Source organism: Mustela erminea, chromosome X, assembly GCF_009829155.1.
Source record: "Mustela erminea isolate mMusErm1 chromosome X, mMusErm1.Pri, whole genome shotgun sequence".
Taxonomy (NCBI): domain Eukaryota; kingdom Metazoa; phylum Chordata; class Mammalia; order Carnivora; family Mustelidae; genus Mustela; species Mustela erminea.
In genome coordinates this window covers 129,364,842-129,384,651 of record NC_045635.1, presented here as the reverse complement: position 1 = coordinate 129,384,651, position 19,810 = coordinate 129,364,842, and the positions used below count along the sequence as shown (strand labels likewise).

The 19,810-nt window shown below is 49.8% G+C and overlaps 2 protein-coding genes across 4 annotated transcripts in view; one reads left to right on the top strand and one right to left on the bottom strand.

The window, feature by feature from the left end:
* F8 (coagulation factor VIII) overlaps window positions 1-14,843 on the top strand; it is a 110,654-nt gene extending 95,811 nt beyond the window's left edge. For all 3 annotated transcript variants that reach the window (XM_032330388.1, XM_032330387.1, XM_032330389.1), the window contains 4 exons: window positions 6,138-6,282; window positions 6,622-6,770; window positions 7,622-7,798; window positions 14,354-14,843. In XM_032330388.1, the coding sequence (XP_032186279.1) occupies window positions 6,138-6,282; window positions 6,622-6,770; window positions 7,622-7,798; window positions 14,354-14,509 (627 nt within the window). In that variant the 3' untranslated portion in view covers window positions 14,510-14,843. The remainder of the gene's footprint in view (window positions 1-6,137; window positions 6,283-6,621; window positions 6,771-7,621; window positions 7,799-14,353) is intronic.
* LOC116582711 (histone H2A-Bbd type 2/3) lies at window positions 524-1,124 on the bottom strand. Its single transcript, XM_032330391.1, has one exon. The coding sequence runs from the start codon at window positions 1,019-1,021 to the stop codon at window positions 680-682; it is 342 nt and encodes a 113-aa protein (XP_032186282.1). The 5' UTR covers window positions 1,022-1,124; the 3' UTR covers window positions 524-679.
* Window positions 14,844-19,810: the final 4,967 nt, after the last annotated feature.

The following is a 19,810-nucleotide window of genomic DNA, read 5'->3' as shown; positions in this document are numbered from 1 at the left end:
TCCCCGCCCGTCACCCCTGCACCGTCCCTCCTCAACCTTCCGGACCAAGCCCCTGCCCTACCAGAGTCCACGCCGACAGTCCATCCCCGGGGGGTCGCCCTGGCACGTTGTCCCCTCCACGACGCCGCGGTCCTGGTCTTGAGCTGCGGCCCCAGGAACCCCGTCCTTCCCGGGATGGTTCCGGGCTCTGGCTTGGTCAGCACTCATGTGGGGGTCTCGGGGGCGCCAGCGCCCCCCCCCCGCACCCCCATCCAGCCTGTCCCACCCGGGGCCACACCCGTGCACCGTCCCTGAGAGCAAAGGCTTTGTGGTGCCCCCCCCCACCCCCATCCGCCGTGTCCCACCCGGAGCCACCCCCGTGCACCGTCCCTGAGAGAAACGGCTCTACCGAACCCCCCCACTCCCCAGCCACACCCTGCCTGGGGGTCTGTCCTTCGGGGGACATCCCCGAAGCACGTGGCCCACCGAGTGACCGAAGCGCCCGCACGCGCGAAAACACACACAGGCGCGCAGGTTTCTTTCCGTGGCTTTTATTGCTTGGACACACGGGTTTCTTGAGCCCCTTGTGGGGACTTCGAGGCACTGGGCCCGAGGCCCCAGCCCGCCCCGGGCCGCCGCAGCGGTGAGCAGGCCCGGCTGGGGCGGGCGGGCCGAGCGCCCGGGTGGCGTGGGGCGGCAGCTAGTCGTGGGGCGGGGCCACCTGGGAGATGGTGGTGGACTCGAAGAAGCGGCTGAGCAGCGCGTTGTTGTGGACCGCCATGTCCACGAGCTCCGGGGTGATGCGCGTCCTGCCGCAGTTCCGGGCCTCGTTGCCCGCCAGCTCCAGGACGGTGGCCGTCAGGTACTGGATGATGGCCGCTAGGAAGACCGGCGCGGACGAGCCCAGGCGCCGGGCGTAGCGGCCCTCGCGCAGGAGGCGCTCCACGTGGCTCACGGAGAACGACAGCTCGGCTCGGGCGGTGCGGGAGCGGGCCTGCCTCTGGCCTCCGGACGACCCTCGACGGCTCCTCTTGGCCGGCATGCTGGGCCTCGGCTGCGCTCGGGCTCGGCGACGGGCCTAGGTGGGCGGTGCTCTGCGGAGTTCGGCGGGGCTCGGCGGGCTCGGCGGGGCTCAGCGGCTTCGGCGGGGCTCGGCGGGGCTCAGCGGCTTCGCGGGGCTCGGCGGGGCTCAGCGGCTTCGCGGGGCTCGGCGGGGCTCAGCGGCTTCGGCGAGGCTCAGCGGCTTCGGCGGCGCTCGGCGGAGATCGGCGATGTTCAGCGGGGCTCGGAGGGGCTCAGCCGGGCTCGGCGGGGCTCAGCGGGGCTCAGCGGGTCCCAACTTCTCCAACCACCCAGTTGGGACTCGTGACTCGGGCCCTTACGCCGCCGTCTCCTAGCGACCACGGACCGACCCCCGTCATTGGTCCGGGGCCACACACTTCGGGACACGTAGATCCGGTGAGGTCACCGCTTTCCCATCGGCCCCTGCCGGGAGCTCGGGCCCGCCGAGAAATGGCGCGAGTGGGAGCCTGCCCCCCCAGCCCCTCCCCCACCCACGGCCCCCCATGATGCCTTGCGGAGGAGATGGAGGTCACCTTCCGCCCCACTGGGACGTCCTACCCAAGAGACCCCAGACGGGGGAGGACCTCGTGGCCCCAAGCAGACCCTCGACGTGAGGGGCGACCGTCACCCCTATCTCGTGGGAGCCTGCCTCCCCAGCCCCTCCCCCCCACGGCCCCCCATGATGCCTCGCGGAGGAGATGGAGGCTCTCCTTCCGCCCCACTGGGACGTCCTACCCAAGAGACCCCAGACGGGGGAGGACCTCGTGGCCCCAAGCAGACCCTCGACGTGAGAGGCGACCGTCACCCCTATCTCGTGGGAGCCTGCCCCCCCAGCCCCTCCCCCACCCACGGCCCCCCATGATGCCTTGCGGAGGAGATGGAGGTCACCTTCCGCCCGACTGGAACGTCCTACCCAAGAGACCCCAGACGGGGGAGGACCTCGTGGCCCCAAGCAGACCCTCGACGTGAGAGGCGACCGTCACCCCTATCTCGCGGGAGCCTGCCCCCCCAGCCCCTCCCCCCGCCACGGCCGCCCACGACGCCTCGCGGAGGAGATGGAGGCTCTCCTTCCGCCCCACTGGGACGTCCTACCCAAGAGACCCCAGACGGGGGAGGACCTCGTGGCCCCAAGCAGACCCTCGACGTGAGAGGCGACCGTCACCCCTATCTCGTGGGAGCCTGCCCCCCCAGCCCCTCCCCCCCCACGGCCCCCCATGATGCCTTGCGGAGGAGATGGAGGCTCACCTTCCGCCCCACTGGGACGTCCTACCCAAGAGACCCCAGACGGGGGAGGACCTCGTGGCCCCAAGCAGACCCTCGACGTGTGGGGTGACCGTCACCCCTATCTCGCTCCACAGCGTGGGCCCCGCCCCCAAAAGAAGCCCCGCAGCTGGCGGGCAGACGCTCCCCACGGCACCCCCCTCCCTCCCCCCCTTGGTGTCTTCTGATGGCTGTGGACAGGAGGCCACAGCACGGAGAGACCACGAGTCGTGGACTCCGGTGCTCAGGGGACAGGCCTGGCGGTGATGTCCACCTCCGGGCCCATGGGAACTGCGCCGCAGTGGACGGTCGCCTACACGGTTCTGTCTGAGCTCCCGTTTCCCGTGCCGTGCCCTGTGGAGCTAGGAGCGGGCTCGCGGGGTCCTAGGGTCATTCCCTGGCTACCTTCCCGAGGAGCCACCGGGGTGGCTCCCGCCGCAGCCGGACCACTCCCCCATCCCAGGAGCAGTGGGCCAGGGTCCCAGTTCTTCCACATCCTCGCCCAGACTGGTCATTTCCCGCTTGGTTGGTCTTTCTGGGGCCTAGAAGAGCCGTCCTACTGGGGGGCGAAGTGGCATCTCACGGCAACCTCGCCCCCCCCCGCCCGCCCTTTTAGAGAGGGAGCGGAGGAGGGGCAGAGGGCGACAGAGACGGGGAGAAGCTGAAGCAGGCTCCATGCCCGGCGCAGAGCCCACCGTGGAGCCTGACGCGGGCCTGGGTCTCGCAGCCCAGAGAACAGGCCTGGCCTGAGCCGAGGTCCAGAGTCCAGACGCTCCTCCCGCCGAGCCACCCAGGCGCCCCTCCCAGGGCTTTGGACGTGCACGTCCCTAATGGCCAACGATGGGCAGCGGCTGTCCATGGGCCTCCTGGACGCTTGCACACGCGCTTCGGAGGAACGTCTGTCGGCTCCGTGCTCGGCCCGGCTCTGTCCGCCTCTTTGTGGCTGAGTTCAAAGGGTTCTTTGGGCGTCCGGAAGAAGACGCCCTTGTCGCCTAGGTGCCTGGCAAAGGCTTCTGCCGTCCTGGGGCAGGGGTTTCCGGCCTTTCCCGGCCTACACTGTTCCTCCTTCTCCCCCTCCCCAAGTCCTCCTCCCCCTCCTCCTCCTCTTCCTCCTCCCTGCCCCCTCCTCCTCCTGCTTCTTGTGTGCCTATGCCTTTCCTACCGCATTTAAGAAACTCTTGTGTAATAGTTTCTAGAAACAGACAGTTTCTAGACAGAGCCCTTTGGTGCACAAATAGTTGTGCTTTGGTTGGGGTACGACTTATCCTTTGCTTTTCTCCTCCCGCTCCTCCCCCTCCGCCCACCCCTCCTCCTCCTCCTCCTCCTCCTCCTCCCTCCTTCTTCCTCTTCTGTTCCTCCTCCTCCTTTTTTTGTGGCTGTGCTTTGGCTGCCACCGTATTTAAGAAACCTCGCCTAACCAAAGCCACCGGGTTTTACAGCTGTGTTTTATACCAAGGGTTCCGTAGTTGCCTGTTTACATTCAGGCTTGTGAGCCATCTGGGGGGTTCAATTTCGGTTTTACCCTGGACTCCGCATTCTTTCTCGTGTCTGCGGATACTCCGTTTTCCCAGCACCACACCTGGAAGACATTGCTCATTCCTACATTGAATGGCCTGGGCACCCTTGTTCGGTACCAACTATTCATAAACCCGTGGGTTTGTTTCTCACTCTAAGCTCCTCATCGTTGACCTATATGTCTACCCTTGTGTCAGTACCACACTTTGTGGGATCGCTCGCTGGAGCTCAGAAATACGTTTTGAAATTGGAAAGCGCGAGTCCTCCGACTTTGGAGGTGGTTTTGGCTATCTGAGTCCCTCGCAGGGACACATGCATTTACGATTGGCTCTAACATTTCTGCGAAACAACGCTTTGAGATTTTGATACGGGTTGTATTCAATCTCTGTATTGCCTTGGGGATTACGGACATCTTACCAATATTACCTGTTCGGTTTACTGAGGCAGGATGACTTTCAGTTTATTTACGTCCTCTTTAATTTCTTTCAGCAATGATTTGTAATTTTCAGTGCACAAATCTTGCACCTCCTTGACTAAATTTATTCCTGTGTATTTAATTCCATTTGATGCTATTTTAAATAGAATTGTTGAGGATGCCTTGTTGACTCAGTGGCTTAAGCATCTGCCTTCACCTCAGGCCAGGTCTCAGGGTCCTGAAATCATGTCCTACATCAGACTCCCTGCTTAGTGGGGAGCCTGCTTCTCCCTCTGCCCCTCCTCCATGCTGCTCCTCACTCACAGGCTCCCTCTATCTCTCTCTCTCTTTCTGTCAAATAAATTAAATCTTTAAAAAATAGAATTGTCAATTTCATTTTAGATTTTTTCATTGCTCCTATATAGAGACACAACTGATTTTTGTGTGTTGATCTCATATCTTGCTATTTTATTGAAATCACTTACTAACTTTATTTGCTTTCTATATTTAGGATTTTTTATATATAAGATTATGTCATCTGACAATAGAGATAGTTTTCCTTTTACCTTTCCAATATAGATGCCTTTTATTTCTTTTTCTTGTGTCATTGCTCCGGCTAGGATTTCTATTACAATCTTGAATAGAAACAGTGAAAGCAGACATTCTTGTCTTGTTCCCGATGTCTCTTATTACCCTAAACCTCACAGCATACATGAAAATGAACTCCTTTTTTTTTTGAAAGATTTTATATATTTATTTGACAGACAGAGGTCACAAGTAGGCAGAGAGACAGGCAAAGAGAGGGGGAAGCAGGCTCCCTGCTGAGCAGAGAGCCTAACGCGGGGCTTGATCCCAGGACTCTGGGATCATGACCCAAGCCAAGGGTAAAGACTTTAACCCACTGAGCCATCCAGGTGCCCCCATATTCTTCTTTTAGAGATTTTTTTATTATTATTAGAGAGAGAGAATGAGTGGGGGGGCAGAGTGAGAGGAAGAAGCAGATTCCCTACTGAATAAGGAGCCCATTGTGGGGCTCGATCCCAGGATTCTATGATCATGATCTGAGCTGAAGGTAGACACTTACCCACCTGAGCCACCCAGGTGCCCCAGCAAACAATTTCTTAGAAAATTCCCCATAATACTATAACTCTGATGTGTGATTATATAACAGACACATTAATTCCTGTTTTAGTATATTCAAGCAGATACAAATCGCAAATGTTTTGCAAAAGATAATTTTCAAGTTTCGTTATACTGTATGCCATGGTTTAAATCTAAGCCGTTTGAATAGGCATCGCTATCATGTTTCTCAAACTGTGTTCCTTTTCCTTTAAATGTGCCATGCACTTTCCTCTGGAACCTAGACCTGTCAAGGTCTTAAACCCCACATGTTGGATGTTAACATGTGTCTCAAGAATTCATATACAATGAATTATTAATTAAAGCCTGACAGTTCATGCATAAACACACACACACACACCACATTCCTGGAAGGTTGCTCAGAGGCTGTGGGGCAGGGTGCTGACTCTGCCCTGAGCTAGTGCATCTCAAACTTTGCCTTCTGATTCAGTAGACATGGAACAGAGCCCAGATGCAGGATTTCTAACTGCTCCCAGGTGATGTTCAGACTGCTGGGTTAGCAGAGCCCTAAATGACTTCTTCAACTTTGCTGAGCCTTTTACAGGACCCCAGAGCAGAAGAGCACTTCACCGGCCCTGACTTCTTCCAGGGGTTTCTCTCCTTCTTGTATTCCACTCTAACATCCTGTGTAGCCAGAAGGGTTTTACTTGAGTGTTGAATGCTGTTAAGAAACATGCAAAGCAAAATTAGAAGGAAGATGTGATTGGGAGGAATTGCTTTGTACTGTCTCCACTTCCCATGTACCTGTGCTAATCCCTCCCTACAGGTCTTCTTTGGCAATGTGGATTCATCCGGGATAAAACACAATATTTTTAACCCTCCAATCATTGCTCGATACATCCGTTTGCACCCAACACATTACAGCATCCGCAGCACTCTTCGCATGGAGCTTATGGGCTGTGATTTAAATAGTAAGTGCCAAGCCATCATGGATCCTCCCCTCTCCCAACCCCGGGGAGGATGAGTCACTGTCCTGGCATTCTCAAGAGTAGGGGGGTTTCCCGGGACACAAAACAGTTAATGCCAAAACCAGTGCAGTCCTGACCAAACCGAGGACTTGGTCACTGTGAGCCTAGGGTTCAGACAGACCTGGGAAGAGCTGACTCAGAAATGAGGGGCTTGTTAGGCTAACAGTAACAGAATCAATGCAGAAATTAATGCCTGGGAAGTGATGTCCTGATGATGGTCGCCCTGGAGCGTTAGTGGATGCAGGCATCTTCTGACGACTACAGTCCTTCCGATTCTCTGAGGTTGCAGCATGCCACTGGGAATGGAGAATAAAGCCATAGCAGATGCCCAGATTACTGCCTCATCCTACCTGAATAGCATGTTCGCCACTTGGTCTCCATCCCAAGCCCGACTACACCTGCAGGGGAGAGCTAACGCCTGGAGGCCTCAGGTAAGAGGTGGCAGATCTGCCATCTAACTGACGCAGAGGAGGGGTGCAGGTTGGGAAAGAACAGAACAGGTCCTTGACTGTTTCTTTAAAGGCATTTCTGTCACCTGATTGTTCCCAAAGGTGCCAGGGTGGTTGTGTCTGGGGGTGGGGGGGAAATCCGCACAGCATTTGTTGGGGGAAGTGATCCCTAACTGAGCCTCCGGGCTGCAGAATCTCTAGCGATACTGGGCTGATGTCTGTGATGGAACCGTGGTAGCCGAAGTCCGTCTGGCAGACCCGTATCAACAACAGGCACTCTTCGCATGTTTCTTGGTGCCTCAAAGGAAAGTGGCCATTATGTACAGTTTGCTGGGCACAGTTGTTTTCCCAGAACCACTGAATTTGTGATTTTTCAGTCCCTGAATAGCTCTTATAAGTCCTTCTGTATAGGGCCTGTATATTCACTCAGCAAACACTTACTGGGCTCCTATTAAATGGCAGACCCTGAGGGCACAGGGACGAATCATGAAAAATTGCAGCAGTAAGGTTGCTTAGAGTCTAAGAAGGGAGACTGACAAAGAGACTGTTAAAATGCAGAGTGAGGGGGCGCCTGGGTGGCTCAGGTCATGATCCCGGGGTCCTGGGATCGAGCCCCGCATCAGGCGCTCTGCTCAGCGGGGAGCCTGCTTCCCTTCCTCTCTCTCTGCCTGCCTCTCTGCCTCCTTGTGATCTCTGTCTGTCAAATAAATAAATAAAATATTTTTAAAAAATGCAGAGTGATGCCCGCTCTGACATGGTAGGGAAGAAAGGATGTGGGGATTTCGGGAGCAAATACTAACCAATAGGTTACTAGTCTAACTGACTTTCCCCAGGCAAATAATCCAAAAGAGTGGCTGCAAGTGGACTTCCAGAAGACAATGAAAGTCACAGGAGTCATCACGCAGGGGGTGAGGTCTCTCCTCACCGACATGTATGTGAAGGAGTTCCTCATCGCCGGCAGTCAGGATGGCCGCAGCTGGACTCTTGTTCTTCAGAATGGCCAAGTAAAGGTATGCCGGTCTCATGGGAGAGGCCCAAAATCTCTCCTAGGGCTGGACATTTAGAAACATAACAAGGTTGATATAGGATCAAACTTTGAGGACATATTTTATTGAGTACCTGTAGTAATAGGACACCATGAAAGGCATTTGGGGAGGACACGGTGACTCCAAGCAAGGATGTACAATCCCAGGAAAGAGGAGAGGAGAGCCAAAAGTTGATTATCCTATGGATGTTGATGTCATCCAGGATGATGGCGAGAAGCAGGGGGTGAAGAACTCCTTTTTCTTGGCTGATTCTTTAAGTCTCAGATAAACACCATCTCCAGGAGGAATTCCCTGGTCCTCCAACACTGCGTTAGACTTCCACTTCTGGTGGACCAGGATATAGATAATCTATATTCCAGAAGACATTCCCATTTTTTAAAAGGGTTTATCTCTGATACATGCTACCATATAGATGAACCTTGAACACATTATGTTAAATGAAATAGGCCACACCCCACAATGGGTCATGGGGCATGTGGCAGACTGAAATAAGCCAGACATAAAAGGACAAGTGTTGTATGAGTCCATTTCCATGACTGTACTAGTGAGCCTTCTCCAGAGAAACAGAACTGATAGAGTATGTGTGTGTGTGTGTATGTCTGTGTATAAAGAGATAATTGTAAGGAACTGGCTCATGGTTATGAAGGCTGACGAGTCCCAAGATCTTCAGGTTGAACCAGCAAGATGGAGACCCAGGAGTACAAATGGTCGAGTTCTGTCTGAGTCCAGGAGCCTGAGAACCAAGATGGGTGATGGTGTAAATTCCAGGCTGAAGGCCAGCAGGCTCAAGACTTAGGAAGAGTAATTCAGTTTGAGCCCCAAAGCTAGGAAAGCCAATGTCCAGGTTAAAGGCAGTCAGGCAGGAAGAGTTCTCTTGTATTTAAAGGAAGGTCAGCCTTTTTGTTCTATTCAGGCTTTCAAACAATTGGAGGGCAATCTGCTTTCTTCACTCTACCATTTGAATGTTAATCTCATCCAAAAATATCCTCAACAACACACCCAGAATAGTTTGACCAAATATCCAGGCACCTCCTGCCTAGCCAAGTTGACACACAAAATTAACAATTAGAGGGGCGTCTGATTGGCTCAGTGGGTTAAGCTGCTGCCTTTAGCTCAGGTCATGATTCCAGGCTCCTGGGATCAAGTCCCACTCTGGCTCCTTGCTCGGCGGGGAGCCTGCTTCTCTCTCTGCCTCTCCGTGCCACTCTGCCTGCTCGTGCGCACACTCTCACGTGCTCGTGCTCTTTCTCTCTGACAAATAAGTAAATAAAATCTTTTTTAAAATTAACAATTATAATGAGGTGTTGGGCTCCCCGCCGAGGGGAGGAGGCGCCCGGGCCAGCCGGAGGCCTCTCCTTGGGGCTGAGCGGGATGGCGAGTGTCGCGAACCCGGAACGCACCCACAGAAGACACCGGGCTCGGGAGGTCTGTCGAAGCAGGATCTCGCTTTATTGAGCAGGGCAGCGACTTATATGGGGTGAGGGAAAGGGAAGGGAAGTGAGGTCAGCAAAGTGGGGGCCAATGGGGATGTGCCGTGTCGGCGGGAGTTGGGAGAGACACGCCCTGCAGGGGGTAGAGGCTCGTGGGAAACAGAACTGATGGGAAACCGAAATCGCCACTTTGGCGCCTTTGTGGTTGGCCATGTGGGTTCCCAATCCAGAAGAGAAGGCCACCCGGCGCCATCTTAGCCTCTTGGGGCCCAACAATGAGGTAGCTGGAAGGGCAAGTTCATGGACACTGAAAGTAGAACAGAGAGGTTACCAAACACTTGGGGGAGAGGATAATGGAGAGTTACTGTGTAATGCATTGAGTTTCAGTTTTGCAAGATGAAGAATTCTGGAGATGGACAGTGGTGATGCTTGTACAACATCGTGAATCTATTTAATGCCACAGAATTGTACACTTAAAACTGGACAAAATGGTAAATCCTATGTTATGTATATATTACCACAATAAAAAGACTATCTCACTTACAGAACATATTTCTTTTTTAAAAAAAATATTTTATTCTTTTATTTGAGAGGGAGAGAGAGCACAAGCAAGAGCATAAGAACAGGCAGAGGGAGAATCGGTCTTCCCGCAGGGCAGGGAGCCTGACGTGGGACTCAATCCCAGGACCCCAGGATCATGGCCTGAGGTGAAGGCAGATGCTTTACCCACTGAGCCACCCAGACACCCTATAGCACACACTTCTTAATGCATTGTTACACCTGGCAAGGCAAGGGGTCCTCACCAATGAGAACAACAACAACAAAAACCCATGAGCTTTGATTTGAAAATAATGAGCTGAAATCAGAGCAAAGAGAGGTAAAATATGAGAAAATGTAAAATGGATGAACTTTCCCAAAGGAAAATACTTATATTAGTTGTTAGTACTTATATTGTTATTAGGACTAAGCTTTGAGCAAATTGCCAGGAGAACTGAATGCATTTGGTAATGAACTCCAGAAGGGATAAAGTAGTTGTGGGTTAGTAGCCGCTCCGGGCCTCTGGCAGAACTGTGCTCAAGTCGGCTCAGAAGAAAGCACTCCCAGTGTAGGTCTCCCACGATTCCCACATCCTAAAATGATAAGATAATAAATACTAGCAAACACGCAAGACAACAAGCCAACTTGACCACAAGTGAGCCCCTCTGGCTGGCTCAGTCGGTAGAGCATATGACTCTTGATCTCAGAGGCATGAGGTCAAACCCCCAAGCTGGGTGTGGAGCCTACTTTTTGGAAAAATTTTATTTATTTGCAAGAGAGAGAGAGCACACAAGCAGGGGGAGGGGCAGAGGGAAAAGGAGAAACAGACTCCCCACTGAGCAGAGAGCCTGACACTGGGGTTCAATCTCTGGAACCCCGGATCATGACCTGAGCCAAAAGCAGATGCTCAACCGACTGAGCCACCCAGGTGCCCCAGATGTAGAGCCAACTCTCAATTCTTTTTTTAAAAAAATATTCTATTTATTTATTTGACAGACAGAGATCACAAGCAGGCAGAGAGGCAGGCAGAGAGAGAGGAGGAAGCAGGCTCCCTGCTGAGCAGAGACCCACCCACCCCAGTATGGGGCTTGGTTCCAGGATCCTGGGATCATGACCCAAGCCAAAGGCAGAGTCTTTAACCCACTAAGCCACCCAGGTGCCCCTAGAACCAACTTTCAAAAAAAATTTTAATTAAATTTTAAAAAAACAAGTAAGCAGAAACAATCAATACATAAATGCATATATACATAATACCTAATACATAAACAATCCAAAAACATCAGATATTGATGGACTATGAAAACATAAGAATAAATGACAAACTATCCAAAATTATTAGGTTGTTTTGGGAAAACCAAAGTACTTTTAGAAATGAAGAACATAGGGGCGCCTGGGTGGCTCAGTCGGTTGAGTGTCTGCCTTTGGCTTGGGTCATGGTCAGGGGGTCCTGCCCCTGGGACAGAGTCCTGCATTCGACTCCTTGCTCAGCAGGAGAGCCTGCTTCTCCCTCTCCCTCTGCCTGCCACTCCCCCTGCTTGTGCTCTCTCATTCTCTCTCTCTCTCTTGCTCTCTCTCTGTCAAATAAGTAAAATCTTTAAAAAAAATGAAAAACACAGTTCCTGAAGCTTGAAAATCGAAGAAAAATTTAACAGCAGATTAGACATAACCAAAGAGAATTTAGTCAATTGGAAGATATAGCTGAAGAAATTACCTAGGATGGAGCACAGAGACAAGACATGTAATAGGACATTACATAACTGTGATCCCAGAGTGAAAGGGACAATATAGTGGAGAAATGGCCAAATGTTAACTTTAAAAAGAAAACTGCCAGTTATTTTATCTGCAAAAATTGATTATTTTGGAATAGCAGAGAATTCCAGTCTGGAACAGGGCAGAACCATAGATAAGTCTGCAGCACAGAAGAGAGGCACACCCTTTTATACAGAAAGGGGGAAGCTGGAATAAACCGGAAGTTGGAAGTGTAGTGGTTTCTCATTGGCTGAGCTGTGACTGTCTCCTACGGGCTGGTCTGCTGCCAGGATGAGGGTGGATGAGAGGTGAACCTTCCTTCCGTCCTTCTCTGGTAGGAAAGTCGTAAAGAAAGCCATCTCTTCCTGTGGGATCTTCAGTTGAGGACAAGTGGTAAGGTGTGTAAGCTCACCCTGCTGGCCTCCTGACTCCATTCTAAAGGGGTCTCCTTTTATTAATTTTCACAAAACAAACAAGGACAACCACTTTTGCCACTTGTATTCAACATTTTACTGGAAGTTATAACCAGAGAAATTAGTCAAGAGAAAGAAATAAAAGGCATCTAAATTGGAAAGGAAGAAATGAATCTCTCTTCACCGATGCTATGAATATGTATTTTTAATTGCATAAAACCACCCATAACTCATCTACAGAATAGCGAGAATACAAAGAATCCTGTGAGTTTCTGTTTAGAAGGAAGTAGAGAATAAACCAGCAAAGCCAGCTGAGCACTCTGGAGCATCTAGGAGAGACTGTTCAAAAAACAGAAATGCTGAGTGGTAGGAAACAGATAAAATCACTCTGGTGAGAGAAATTCCCACACAGAGTGAGGAAATGTTAACATTCAAGACCTATGGGTCAGAGCAGTGGCTTCTGGAACTGAAAGGAAAAGTATTGAGAGTATGTGGGACTAGAGGTGACACCATTCCTGGTGAAGGGGGATATGCCTGCTGGAGGCCTGGGGATGATCAACTGGTGGAGATCAAGAGACCTATGAAAGTAAAAGCAAACCCTGTCGCAGATGCTGGCCCCTTTTCCGACCCACCTGCTAAAGATATTGCACTTCACTTTACCAACAGTAGAGGATGCTCTTGGACTAACGAACCTACTGCTCCACCCTACAGAAGACCACCTGTTACTGCAGGAACAAGAAATTAGAATTTCTAAACAAACAGAAAACAGCAGATGAGATAAAAGGTATTATTGTTCTTGATTGTTCACTGCCCACTTTCTTGAAAACTCCATTGACTTTGGGCTTGGCATCAGTCCTCATTTTGACCAATGGAATGTAAGTCCAAACAGAAACTTGACATGTGTGTGTCGGACTCAGTCTCTTGTGCCTCTGCCATGAGATAACAGTGTCCAATGTGAGATGACACACTGAACAGGAGCCTCGGCCTGGGTCAGTGCTTTGTCTCTAGGTCCCATTTCCCAGTCAGAGGAAGCTGGGGTGCTTAGAAAGCTTACTGATTCCAAAGCTGGAGCAGAGAAACTGCCAGGTACCCGCAGAACACCTTGACGCTTGAATGCATGGATGCTGATGCAGTTTTACGAGCAGGACACAAGAGGTGGGTGGAAAGGGTTCCTGCTGGCCAAATTTTAGACAATTTGAGCATCAGAAAGAATAATGATGCTAACATTATAATACATACAAGAAAGAAGGAATCCAGGAGTCCAGAATCATAGTTACAAATATAAAGGGGGAGGAGGAGTTTTTCTCCACTGAATTCCAGCTACTAAATGTAGAAGAAATGACAAATTTAGGAAATCAATTTGCAGTCATCAATATACTATTCATACTGAATGCTGAAACCATGGGATGAAAGTTTGCTGGGGAATCTTTACATGGTCTAGAAGTATCATTCTACAGATGGTTAGAGAAGGGAAATGATCACCTCCATAACAGAGTGATCTGGTGGGGCACCTTTCCCACGTGATCAAACTTCGCATCCTCAATTTATGTGCCAAACAAACATCACGTGTCCCCTGATGTGATGTAAGGGGAAGGACACATCATATACTGGGTTTTCTCACTAAAAATGTTTAGCCAAAGGGCACCTGGTGGCGCAGTTGGTTAAGCTTCAGACTCTTGGTAGAGGCTGAGGTTTCTATCTCAGGGTCTTAATATTCCCTCTGCCCTTCCTGCTTGGGCTCTCTCTGTTTTTCTCTGTCTCTAAAAGAAAGGAAGAAATGTTAAAAAAATATTTAACCAAAATCTAATGAGAAAACAGTCACACAAATTTAGAATGTGGGCCATTCTACAACACAATAGTCCTAGACACTTAAACATGTCGGTGTCAGGAAGGAAAAAAAAGTCCAGAAACTAGGAGTCTGTTCTGGATTAAAGGTGATTTACAGAGATGATAAGTAAATGTGATGTGTAGTTTTTATTAGATTCTGGATTGGAAAAATTGTGTAAGGGATATCGTATTGGTAACTGGAAATTTTTCAACATTAGGCTCTATTATATCAGCATGACATTTGGCGGACATGATAATGTTATTCTGTGATTACAAACACCCTTGTTCTCAGGTAGTTCAGAAGACGTGTGCGTGCCTGTGTGTGTGTGGAAGCGCGTGTGGAAACATGGAGACATTCGTGAGTGCAGGTGAAGGACCTGCGTGTTCGCGGCATCATTCCGTCGGGGACAGGTGCCGAGGAGGGTGCGGGCCGCGCTGCGGACGCGGGTAGTGGCCTGCGGCTGCCACAGTGGGAGGCCCGGGGGCCCGCCGGGGGCAGGGGGGCAAGCGTCGTAACGTCCTTCCCGTCAGACAACCAATAACTGCCGTTCTCCTTCTTGTAGGCTTTTCGGGGAAATCAAGACTCCTTCACCCCCGTGGTGAACCCTCTGGACCCGCCGCTCCTGACGCGCTACCTTCGAATTTACCCGCAGAGCTGGGCACGCCAGATCGCCCTGCGGCTGGAGGTGCTGGGCTGTGAGGCAGAGCAGCAACCCTGACTGCCCGGGCCCCGCCCCCAGCTTCCGGTTTCCGAGCCCCGCCCCCGGCTTTCCGGTCCCGAGCCCCGCCCCCGGCTTTCCGGTCCCGAGTCCCGCCCCCGGCTTCCGGTTCTGTGTGCGTGAACGGCGCGGTCCCAGCAGACGTGCCACCTCGGTCAGCGAGGAAAGGAGGGAGACGTCTGGAAAGCGGCCTCCTCCTGACAAATCAGGCCGCCCGCGGCAACCCCTTCCTCTTTTATGGAAAAACAGGCTGTTAAAGTTGGCAGGAGATTTCGTGATGTAAGCATCTCAGATTAGGCTTCATACATTTCAAATAAAACTCATGTGTTCCTTCTCCTGGTGAGGCCTGGGGCAAAACACGTCTGGGGGACACGTCGTCCCCGCCGGGAGGCCAGACGCAAGTCATTTCAACAAGCAGCAAAACACATAATGTAAGAACCAGCACCAAAAGTCGCTTCTGCCTCCTCACAGCTGTGGTATGGACGGCTGTGATTACCTCCGTCGGTCTGTCGGCCTCGCGCCTCAAACAGAGGCGTGGGTGGGTGTAGGAGCGCGGGTCCCCGCCGGGAGCCGGTCCCTGCCGGTTGCAGACCGCATAGGCCTGGATGCGCGCTTTGCTGACCACCGCATCCACAGATCAGAGTTTTAAAGGGGCGGATGGCTTTGACGAGTTCAACTTAACCTCAGAAAGGTGTTACAAGTGGAGCCATTTGGCCTTAATTCTAGCCAACAAGTAAAGCAGTAGGTTAAGATCCCATGTGTAAAATGACACCATCCCCTTGAAATTTGTGGTGACTGGGAAAGCTGATACTCAGGGCTGTGAAGGGCAAGCATCCCCACAGAGAAACGAGGAGCACCCATGGGCGTCTCGAGACGAGCCTTCACCTTGCCCTGGGCCTCCCTCCGGGGGCTTCTCCCACCAGCATATCCCAGACAGCAGCGGCTAGAGGCAAGGACAGGCCACAAAGCTGCGGCAGAAAGCAGCCATGGTTGGCAATTTGAAATAGGTTTAACCCTGTTTGGAGGAGAAAAATGTGTTACAAACTCAGAAGAAGTAAGAAAATAGATTATTTTTTTCCCAAGCTCAAGCGTTTTCTAACAATCCTACTGGACACTGACGTGACCTTCCGGGGAACACAGCGTAGCTGTCGCAGTGTGATCACAGACCACGACCCACGAGGGTACAAAGGGTTATAATTCTGTAAGACTGTAACGTTAGAGGTTATTGCAGAAATCAATACATTGTTTTCCTTAACAGCCTGGTAGAGAAGTGAAGCCCACAGGTGATACGCTTTTATTTCCTGGGAGCGGGTTGGCACCCTTGTTGTGGCCATCTATCCCTACCGACTGGGTGTGTCTCTATTTCTCCAATGCTCCTGCACCCAGGCCTCTTGTCTTCCTGCTGGTTTCCTCGATAACTACTTAAATAAAACCTTGGTACATACAAACAGATGGTTTCGAGAGCTGTATTTTTACCCTGGAGATAAAAATGTGGACACTAACTTAGGGAGGGCACCAGCTGCAATGAGCACGTGCTGTGAAAGGCAACAAGGAATCATGGAACACTGCACCAAAAATTGACGGAGGATGGTATGGTGATCACAGAACATGATTAAAAAACAGCAGACACACAGAATAGCAGGATGGACTTCCGAAAACCAAATTAGTGAGTTAGAAAATCAGATTAAATTGAGGTCAGGGTAGAAAGTGAAATCATTTATGAGAGGTACAATAAAATTTTAAAAATTAGAAATGGAGCCTTGATCCAGGAGAACTTTATAGAGAGACTGAAAGAGAAATGGGCATTCCAAGGTGAGTAAGTTCTAGAGCTGTGCTGTACAATATTGTATATTGTGTATGTGTTAGGCACTTCAACATTTCACAGGGTAAGCTATGTTAAGTGTTCTTACCACAATAAAAATTGAAAGTTCTTGAAAGATCCGATTGGATATGGTCAAATAAAACAATAGGAAAAAATTCTTTGGGATAAAATAACAGTAATCATCAAACAAACTTGAATCTTCGGATCCAAGTCTCGTAGTGCAAAGCAAAATTAAACAAACACCAAAACAAAACACAGCCTGGGGCTTTGCTAAATTTCAGGGGTAATGTAGAAGAATGAGAATGTGCATTGTTTACTGGCATAAACCTAGTCAAGTAGCAAAACAGACACTATTGCTAGCACCAGAAAACCCACACTATATTATAATGCTGATTAAGTTACTTACAAAAGCACTGAGATCATAGCAAGGTAATTATCAGAAGATCAGGAAACAAATTCACTCTCCTATGACAAATATAGTCTCTAACTCTGAGCAAATATAATTTTCTGTCACAAACATTTTTTTAAAGATTTTATTTATTTATTTGACAGAGAGAAATCACAAGTAGGCAGAGAGGCAGGCAGAGAGAGAGAGAGGAGGAAGCAGGCTCCCTGCTGAGCAGAGAGCCCGATGCGGGACTCGATCCCAGGACCCTGAGATCATGACCTGAGCCGAAGGCAGCGGCTTAACCACTGAGCCACCCAGGCGCCCTGTCACAAACATTTTATCAAACATAATCTCAAGGTTACAAGCCAACAATCTTTGGAAGATACATATTAAAACAAGTCTGTCTTCCAATGTTCTAAACAAGTTTAGGACTGCCTCGGTGGCTCAGTCGACTGGGAGTCTGCCTTCGCCTTGGGTCATGATCTGGGGTCCTGGGATCCAGCCCCAAGGTGAGCCCTGTGTCCGGCTCCCTGCTCCGCAGGCAGCTTGCTTCTCCCCACTCCCTCTGCCTGCTGCTCCCCCCACTCATGCTCTCGCTCCATCTATCTCTCTCAAATAAATAAATCTTTTTTTTTAAAGAGAAGTTTAGTGAAAAGACTATATAGAAATGCAGCTTTATGATGACAAGATACAGATTCAGACTTAACTTTATTGTTTATAAACTAACTGTAACTGTAATAAAATAATTTCTACCCTTCTTCCTTGACCAGAGTGATGACTGACAGTGCTCCTAGAAACTTTGTGGGTACAATTTTATCTGTATTGCTAACCAAGACTGAGACTATTTATAAAATTTTATTGAGAGATATATTTTTTAAAAGATTTTATTTATTTGACAGAGAGAGAGAGATCATAATTAGACAGAGAGGCAGGCGATGGGTGGGGGAGCAGGCTCCCCACTGAGCAGAGAGCCCGATGTGGCACTTGAACCCAGGAAGCTGAGATCATGACCTGAGCCAAAGGCAAAGGCTTAACCCACTGAGCCACCCAGGCGCCCCTACTGAGATATATCTTAAAAGACCTAAATAATTGGAATTAGAAGACTCAATGTTACAAAAATGCCGGTTCTTCACAGAGAGATCTCTAGATTCAACACAATCTCAATCTAAATTTCAGCATTTTCTCATTGTGGAATCAAGCATGGGGAAATGTAAAAGACCAAGAATAGCCAAAATATTCCTGATATAAGATATCAGATATTTTATTTATAAATATTTCATTTATTTATTCATGAGAGACAGAGAGAGAGGCAGAGGGAGAAGGAGATTCTCTGCTCGAGCAGGAAGCCCGATGCGGGACTTGATCCCAGGACCCTGGTACCATGACCTCGGCTGAAGGCAGACACTTAACCAGCTGAGCCACTCAGGCACCCTATTTTATTTCATTTTCTAATATTTTTAATTTATTTTTAAGTAAGCTCTATACCCAGCATGGGGCTTAAACTCACAACTCTGAGATCAAGAGTCACATGCTCTACTGACTGAGCCAGGCAAATGCCCCAGAAACATTTATTTTAAAGCCATAGTAATTGGGGAGCCTGGGTGGTTCAGTCATTAAGTGTCTACCTTCGGCTCAGGTCATGATCCCAGGGTCCTGGGATGGAGCCCTGCATCAGGCCCCCTGCTCAGCGGGAACCCTGCTTCTCCCTCTCCCTCTCCCCCTGCTTGTGTTCCTTCCCTCGCTGTGTCTCCCTCTGTCAAATAAATAAATAAAACCTTTTAAAAAACAAAGTCACAGTAATTAAGACAAGGTGCTATTGACACAAGGACAGATCAATAGACTAGTGGAACATATTAGAATCCAGAAGTAGACCCACATTATATATGGACGCTTGATTTATGATAAAATAGCTCTCCAGAACAGTAGTACCAGGTCAATCAGAATCCATGTGAAAAATTGAAATTTGGGGCACATAGCCAGCTCAGTCAGTAGAGAATGTGACTCTTGATCTCAGAGTCATGCACGTTGAGGGTAGTGATTACTAAAAATAAGTTAATCAATGAACTTTAAAAAAGCTATTTTTTAAGAAATAAAATTTGACCCCTTCCTTGCTCTATATGAAAATAAAGTCAGTTTTAGGTTAATTAAACCTCTATGAGCAGCAAACAATGAAATTTCTAGGAGGGTCATAGATAAGTTTCTTAAACAGCATCTCCAAAACCACTAACCATGAAGGAAAAGATTGATCAATTTGAATTTGACCCCATTTAAATTTGGAGCTTCTGTTCATTCACAGAGTGGGAGGAAATATTTGCAGTATGTGCAATTGACGAATGCATATGGAGCAGGTGGCACTCTCTTCTGCTGTTTATTTATTTCAGGAGATAATCTGGCATAATCTACTGAAGTCGGGCATGTAAATGCCCTACGATGATTCTCTCGGATAATGACCTAGGAGTAGAATTGCCATGTGAACCAGGAGACAGCTCCAAACTGGAAACTGGCCTTATTGCATATGTTTCCTAGTGGCTCTGTTTTTTTAAAGATTTTATTTATTTATTTGACAGAAAAAGAGAAAGCACACAAGCAGGGGGAGTGGCAGGCAGAGGGAAAGGGATAAGTAGACTTCCCACTGAGCAGGGAGCCTGATGCGGGGCTTGATCCCAGGAAGCTGGGGACATGACCCAAGCCGAAGGCAGACACTTAATGACTGAGCCACCCAGGCACCTCTTTAGTGGCTCATTTTATTTATTTATTATTTTTTTTTAAAGATTTTATTTATTTATTGAGAGAGATCACAAGCAGGCAGAGAGGCAGGCAGAGAGAGAGAGGGGAAGGGAAGCAGGCCCCCTGCTGAGCAGAGAGCCCGATGTGGGACTCGATCCCAGGACCCTGAGATCATGACCTGAGCCGAAGGTAGTGGCTTAACCCACTGAGCCACCCAGGCGCCCCTTATTTTTTATTTTTTAAGATTTTATTTTATGTATTTGACAGAGAGAGAGAGAGAGATCACAAGTAGGCAGAGCAGCAGGCAGAAGGAGAGGGAAAAGCAGGCTCTCTGCTGAGCAGAGAGCCTGATACGGCACTCAGT